The sequence below is a fragment of the Asparagus officinalis genome, chromosome 5 (assembly GCF_001876935.1).
Source record: "Asparagus officinalis chromosome 5, Aspof.V1, whole genome shotgun sequence".
Taxonomy (NCBI): domain Eukaryota; kingdom Viridiplantae; phylum Streptophyta; class Magnoliopsida; order Asparagales; family Asparagaceae; genus Asparagus; species Asparagus officinalis.
Window position 1 is genome coordinate 130471561 of NC_033798.1, and position 8042 is coordinate 130479602.

Genomic DNA, 8042 nt, shown 5'->3' on the forward strand with positions numbered 1-8042 from the left:
CTAGCCCGCGGACCCAAAACGCCCCTTTATCGTAACCTTTATTATACGGTTTGCAGCACTCACGAGAATCTGTAGTGTGTATGATGATTTATTAGTATTATTATATCTTGTTATATCTCGTACTCTCCCGAGTTTAAGTTTTTTGTGCCAGGTAGGATTCAGAGTTCTCATAAGATGTTGAGTACTCGGGTTTGATGGCTATTGGGAATTGACCCGTTAAGGGTGATTTGGGTCTAATTTACTTCTCTATACAAATGGGAGAGCTTAAGATTCAATATTCATGCTATAGTAACATTATTATTGTAGCAAACATGAAACTGGACAACGCGGTTTTAAAAAATATTACTGTAGCACACGAGAATACTGTAGCTAAGACAGGATACCGTAGCAATTTAAAAATTGCTGTAGCAATTAAATCTGGGATTACTGTAGTGAGGGAAAACAATTTCACACTAGTTTATCCAATTATAAAACCACAAATAGTATGTGAAGTATTTAAAGTACAAATATGCAGACGACCTTGACCTGCATAAGACCATCTCCAACCACCCTCCAAAACTCCAAAATCTCCAAATTTGGAGAGTGGAACCTCTCCAACCACTCTCCAAATTTGGAGATCTTCAAATTTGACCCTCCAAATTTGGAGGGTGGGGAGAAATTTTGGAGGGTCTCTCCATAACCCTATTCATGATTTTTTATTTACAATTTTGTCATTTTTAACTATTTGATTTCTTTAAATTTACCACTTTGTCATCATTCTTAGTAATTTAAATTAGATTTTTAATTTCAAATAAATATAGTTAAAAAATTATTAATCTAATATTTGAAATTATTATATATTTGGAAAGGGCTCGTTGAGATCTTTAAAATGAAACTAAGATTAATTTATTTTAGTATTATTATAAAATTATTAATTTTTAAATTAAATAAATAAGTATCAGACATGAAATTTAAAATACGGGGATCTATTTAACTCGCTCCATAAAAAGTACAAGCATAAATTACAATATTTAAATTACATGTATGCTTTCACTGTTATTTCAGAATTTCTTCTTTTATGATATGTTGTATTGCAGTATTAATATTGGGTTCATTTTAAAGCTCTCATCGACACCTTTATAATGTTATAAATTTTTTTCCCAAATAAATTATTAACAATGAAATTATTAACGTAAACTATATCCAACATTCTTTAATTTATATGGCTTCTTTGACAAAAAAAATAAAAAGAAAAACATTTAGAGAGTGTGGGTTGGAGCAACCCTCCAAATTTCACCCTCCAAATTGGAATATTCCTAGAATATTCCAATTTGGAGGGCCAAATTTGGAGGGTATGGTTGGAGATGCTCTTATTTTTTTAAAGGGCATTGCTACAGGGACCCTTAAAAAAAGGACCCCTATGGGACAGGTGAGGTGTCAGTTGCTGGGGGCGCGATTTACTGTTCATGAACAGTAAATCACGCCCCCAACAACTGACACCTCATCTGTCCTATAGAGGTCCCCTTTTTTTGGGTCCCCAGGGCATTAATCTTTTTTAAATACGAGGTTTGGCCGTTTTGGAGTGATGTCGAGCTTGGAACCTACGATAAGTCAAGACTGAGTCGACTCAGTCGAAAATACGGGGATCTATTTAACTTGCTCCATAAAAAAATACAAGCATAAATTACGAATATGAATTTCCCACTGGAAATCAAGGAGGATTTTCTCAATTTGCGGGCGAAGCTGGTTCTGTAGGAAGAAATGAATATGGTGGTTCTTTGAGAGATCGAGATGGAACCGGTAGTTATAACGATAATAGCCTGCCAGAATTTTAATCGTCTCTTATCATATTTTATGTTTGAGGTTTATGTTTGCGACTTATGGTATGTTGTATTAGAGGTTAATATCACGTTGTTCGAAACGCATATCCCATAGGATATTGAGACGCTTGATCCAAGGATCATCAGTCGATTCCAGTAATTCCTTGTCACCCCCCGCGTCTTCGTCAGGATGACTTGTTGAAACCATGTTCACAGTCAAGTTTTTAAAGAAGGGTCCAATACTAACGTCGGACTCGTGTATTGCAGTATTAATATTGGGTTCATTTTAAAGCTCTCATCGACACCTTTATAATGTTATAAATTTTTTTTCCCAAATAAATTATTAACAATGAAATTATTAACGTAAACTATATCCAACATTCTTTAATTTATATGGCTTCTTTGACAAAAAAAATAAAAAGAAAAACATTTAGAGAGTGTGGGTTGGAGCAACCCTCTAAATTTTACCCTCCAAATTGGAATATTCCTAGAATATTCTAATTTGGAGGGCCAAATTTGGAGGGTATGGTTGGAGATGCTCTAAGAGTCGGAGTGTTGTTTGTCATCGTCCAGGTTTCTGTGGTCAACTTGTTGTTGCCTGAAAAACATCAAAAAAAAAAGGGCAGTTGTAAATTAAATTGTAGTCTAGAAATTATCCATGAAGGTATTCGACATATTTAACGTATACATCTTTCATATGACTCTTTTGATCTTTATATAGTTGTTCAATATTAATTCACACGAACCCATCTACTTTTTAAATGTTTATCTACTTTTCATTTATTTATATTTATCTTCCGTACAAGTCAACTGATTTAGATTAAACGAGCAAAATTGACTCACAATGTATATCAAACCGTTGAAATATAAATAGATTTAAAAATAATGTTGAGTATTTTGTGTTTAAGAGTAACTTTAGAAATGGGTGACTTTAAATATAAATAGTACAACTTTTGATTTAGAATGAAAATGTACAAGGTTATAACAAAATATAGAAACTCACATATGATGAGCAGGCGAAAAATGTAAAGTGAGTTTAAGATTTGTTCAAATGAGTATTTTGGATCTCAAGAGTGATCTTAGAGATGAGTGACTTCAATAGTAAATGAAGGCAAGGTTTCGAACGTAATACACAAGAACTCCTTTTTTGAAAGAAAGTTTAAAAGGCAATGGGCTAAAATGTTGGGTTTATACAAAAAAAAAACATTTTCAATGCTGCCTTATTAGCGTGGAAAAAAATGCAACACAGTTATGTATTTGATTTATGGGGTACATGATGTATCAAAATAGCAGGATTGTTATGAAAACCGCCCATATAAAAGCGGGGTGATTTACACCATTAATAAAATAACTATAATTCGCAAACTAACACTACCACATAATTGATCTATTGCAACGGTTAAGACACAACAGTTTTAACTGTTGCGTTAGATATCTATCGTAACAGTTTTCAGGGTGTAATACAACATTTAATATAAAATGTTACCATAGGTCTAATAATTATTTCTGGGCTTAATAATTGTTAGTGGCCTTTGAGCTTGAGTAAAGCCCATTGTTTGACCGCACCGCTTAAACCGCACCAACTTAAAAAGAAAATCTCTCTCTCTCTCTCTCAAATCCCTAAAATCGCCGCTGCCATGGCCAAAACTCCCTAAAATCGCCGTGGCCAAAACTCCCTCGTCGCCGTTTTCAGTCCTCGCCGGAGTCCGTTTACTTTCGTCGCCGTTTTCATCTCGTTGGTTTCATCGTCGAGCTACTCTCGTTGCTCCAGAAATCGAGCCCAATCTCGCTAACCGGAGCTTTCTAGGGTTTGCTCCACCTATCTCTTCTCACGATATTTTGATTTCTCAATTCGCACTACCGCTTTCTGAGTTCAAATTGATTTTTCCAGTTAAATTTAGTGATTTCTATCTGAAAATGAAGAGGACAATTCTCGACCTAAAATTTTCATTTGTCATTGCATTAGATTTCTGCATAAGTATTGTTATATTCGGGGTTGCGATTGATATGTTTCTTTAGTGAGTTTGTCCTGTTAATTTGGTAGATTAACAATATTCCTTAAGCAGAAGTAACCGGGGAAAATCAAATTAAATGACATACCAATAAGTGACAAAGAAATAGTACTTTTTGGAAGATAAAATTACGTATCCAAAAGTTTAATGTCCGTAGCCTCATTAACTGGAATTAATCTCTGTACCAAATCTAAATTGAATATTCCGATTCTAGAACCTTTTATAAGCATGCTTTGATTTGCATATGTATTTGTCTGCTATGAATTCAAAGTTATTGACTGGGGAAATTCAAAGTTAGCTTTTGAATTAGACTTACAAAAAAAGATCTCTCGTGGTATATTCCTTGACTTTTAAATACAGGTTCAAGCTTGACTTGATTATTTTTTTTCTTGCGATATTCTCAAGATATTTACTACTACTTTCAATGTATTAATTGTGTCATAGCAACTTAGTTTTTGCGATATTCGCAAGATCTTTACTACTACTATCTTTACTACTACTTATATTTGTTGTTGACTCGAGCGACACTGATAGGTTGGTAACTGCCAAGGAAGAATTTCATGCTATCTTGGGGGTACCCACATTCTGATATTCACTTTTTATGTGCAACCAGTAACTTCCAGTACTATTTCATGAACAATGACTAAAGGATTGGTAGCCCGACAGGAGTGGTACACGTTGGTAAGAAGCATGTGCTTGAGGTTGTCTTAATTTTTATCTGTAACATGTATTTTCCCCCCTGTTGAATTAGTTTTTCTGTTGAAATACACTCTTCGAAAATTTACATACTATACACACATAAACATATAGGGTTCTGTTCATATTACAATCTAGATTCTTTCTTAATTGTATATCAGGCCTCCAAAACCTTTTAAGGTATTTTTGGATAACACCTTGTAAAAATAGAGTTTATTTTTAATTAGACCCTTAATTCTTTCCTTATATTAGGCCCTCAAATCTTCGTATTTCTAAATAACACTTCCATATCTATCAATTGCAACAGTTTAACAATAGCAACAATTGCCTTGGAACCCAACCAAGGGTGTTGATTAGAATAGTAAATAGATTTGGGGTTGTAAATGTTAAATATGATTATTTGGGGGCCTAATATACACTTAAGAAATAACTTAAGGTATAATATGACACAAACCGGGACATATATATGTTAGAGAACCTTAATTCAGCCAATCACTTAATTGGAGTACAAGCTCACGACAAAAACAAGCTGTACTTTGTCAGTTGGCTTTGAAATAGTAGATGCTAGGAGGTTGCATATCATATTTTGATAATATCGAGTTCAGTAAAGTTTGATATTTATGATGTGTATTTTTTAATAAACTCAAATCAGGTAGTGGTTAAAACTGGATTTGACACTTATTATCTTTCTGTAGGAACTAATCTTTTTTATGTAAAAGAGAGAGCAGGCTTAGGTTCTTAGTTTACAATATGTTCAATTCTTGTACAATGTGAGCTTAAGATTGGAGCTTGGATTGCAGTTTAGGTTGTGAACTATGATTATCAAGTTTGGTATTGTTGACTGATTCCATGTGTAGTTAGTTGAAGTGTACTCAATTACAGTGTTGCACCATTTATATATGTAGTCTTTGTTGCCTTGACACAGGTCAAAACTCTGTGTAGATATTGGACATAGACTTCTACTGCTTTAATTCAACATTAACACACTGTTAACCTATAGTGACATAGATGAATTTATGATCTTGTTAACCTATAGTGACTTCAGTTTATACATGTTTTACTTTGACAAATGCATCCTCGTTATCACTATTCATAACTTGTTAATACTGCAATGGTAGCTACTTAAACAAGTGATCTATATTATTCTTCTCTTAGCTAGTTTTTATTATCTATTTTTCATGTATCTAGTACTTATGTGATTCTTTTCATTTATTACTACTTAAACAAGATTGGAGCTTGGATTACTAGTTTTTATTATCTATTTTTTATTATCTATTTTTTATGCATCCTCGTTATAACTATGCAATCTATCTCCTTCATAATGTAGGTATACTTCTCCTATAAAAGAGTTTTTGTCTTATTATGATACTAACAAGACTGCTGAGACAAACTTCAGGGGTTCTGTGAAATTTACCCTTTAATGGAATTCTGATTTGCTGGAATTTCAGAATCTAATTACTTTAACTAATTAATCTGTTTCGTGGAGAGCATTTTTTATTCTCACCATTGATTCTAAATTCAAAAAGAGATTTATAAAATTTGGCATCAGGTTGGGGGACTGATTTCATAAAACTTATAGTAGACCTGGGATCCTATGACTACTGGGAGTCAACAATCCTCCAAAAATCAAAAGGCTGTCTTTATAGTAGGCATGATATCATTTATCTTGTTATGCTTCACAGATAAATATTTGTGAAATACGGTATTTTAGTTCCATGATGTGCTTAGTTTCTTACTGTGTGAATGAATTCCCAATCAATTTACTTGTTACAATTTACTTATTAGAAGTTCTATGATTATGTAGAAAGCAAGTGCAAAGAATAAGGAAAGTCGAAACAGTCAAACGCTCTTGCACACAGCGGGTTCAAAAAGTTTCGCAAGAATTCGCCGAGATATGGTAATCATGATGTTTAAGGCAAGTACCTTTTACACTTGACATCCAAGCTTTTGTCAACAAAAATTACCATGATACACATTGTAGATTAGAGCTGTTTATGCATTTTTTAGTTTCTGATTGCTTGCTTGACTTCGGTGTTGGTTGAAGAAACAAAAGGATGTCCTGTTTCCTGCTTTACAAGAGACTGGGGAAAATGTTATTTGGACTTCTAGGCTTATTTTTGGAAAAGGAGAGGTATTTACTTTCTTTTGATTTCATTACATTCTTTTATTTTATCATTTTCCTAATATATATTGCTAACTTATCTTGCTAAAGAATATCAATTTCGGGTACTATTTGCTGCCCTGATTTATGTTAATAGCGGAGCTTAAGATATGCAGAGGACTTTCAGTTATTGAAGGAAAAAACAGCGAAATTAGGTATGTTCCTGATCCAGCAATCACAATCACTTGTTCTAGTATGAGGTATGGTAATTACAGGTGTATTTTCAAAGAACAAGGGAACAGACACAAGACTACACTCTTATTATAGGGGGGAAATTTTTTTTCGACGCTAACTCTAATACAATGTTCTTTTACGCTTGCAGAAGAACAATATGGACATCCCAAGAATAGCTTCCTTCAGAGTCGCCATCCACCCAGAGCTTTTTCTAGTGCTGAAGGCAGAACAAATTAGAGGTACAAACATTCCTCTCTTTTGAAGCTTTAGGCACATAATCCACATTTGACATGTTTTCACCGACAACAGCAGCTTTGCTCAGTGATGTGGGCAGATGTACAGAAACTGAGAAGGGGAAAAAAGAAGAAGAAGAAAAAAAAGAGTTGAATTAGAAATTTCAGACGCATTGCAAAGCATTAAAAGGCAACATCAAAATAAAGTTATACAAAGTTGTACTACTACATAGAAGTGAAACCCAAATAGAAAAGAACTCCCTACAAATATTCAATGCCTGAGTTGTGAAAACTTAATAATTTGTTGCTACTCAAATATTAAAATTGTACTTTATTAAAGAGAACCGGGTCTTCTCTACTCCTTATTTATTTATTTATTTATTTATATCACGGTTTCCTCCACTCTTGATTCATACAAATAGTACCCGAAATTGATGTGAAGATTACATGATATTTGATGCGTTTCTTTATTTTTTGCAGGGGATATAAAGACTTAAATAGGAGAATGCGGTCAAGATAGCTTTGATAAATGAATCTTTTGGAACAGACTTGTACATGTGAATTTATCATATTTTGATGGTTGTGAATTGATCATATTTTGATGGGTTGAAGTTGTATTGTAACTACTTATTTTTGAATGATGGGCTTAAAACATATGAATGTTTCATTATTTTTTATTTTGATGATATCTTAATGTAGTGTGTTCTTATTCCATTTTTATTTTGGTTTACGTAATTGTGTTTGCTTATTGGTCAAATTTCTTGAAAAGTGCTGATATAGCCTTATAAAACTGTTGCTGTAGCCTTATAAAACTGTTGCCATAGCAAAGTAAAACGTCGCATTAGCTACAAAACAACTGTTGCCTTTGGTCCCTGATTTTAGAAAAACCGCTGCCCTTGTGTACGAAACCGCGACATTAGGTATCAAGAAACTATCGTCGAAACCTGTTGCATTTGTAATAACTGTT

General features: G+C 33.4%; 1 protein-coding gene across 4 annotated transcripts; it reads left to right on the forward strand.

Annotated features, from left to right (window-relative positions):
* LOC109841378 lies at positions 3362–7761 on the forward strand. Of its 4 annotated transcripts, none has more exons than XM_020410315.1 (7): positions 3362–3607; positions 4346–4492; positions 6312–6422; positions 6552–6638; positions 6766–6823; positions 6991–7081; positions 7556–7761. In XM_020410315.1, exons 2-6 carry the CDS (start codon positions 4451–4453, stop codon positions 7077–7079), a joined length of 387 nt encoding a protein of 128 aa, XP_020265904.1. In that variant the 5' UTR covers positions 3362–3607; positions 4346–4450; the 3' UTR covers positions 7080–7081; positions 7556–7761. The 4 variants fall into 4 exon arrangements, 3 of the variants coding, with proteins under 3 accessions (XP_020265904.1, XP_020265905.1, XP_020265903.1); XM_020410316.1 differs by lacking the exon at positions 7556–7761 and adding an exon at positions 7152–7197 and having other exon boundaries at positions 3364–3607; positions 4425–4492; XM_020410314.1 differs by having other exon boundaries at positions 3365–3607; positions 4425–4492.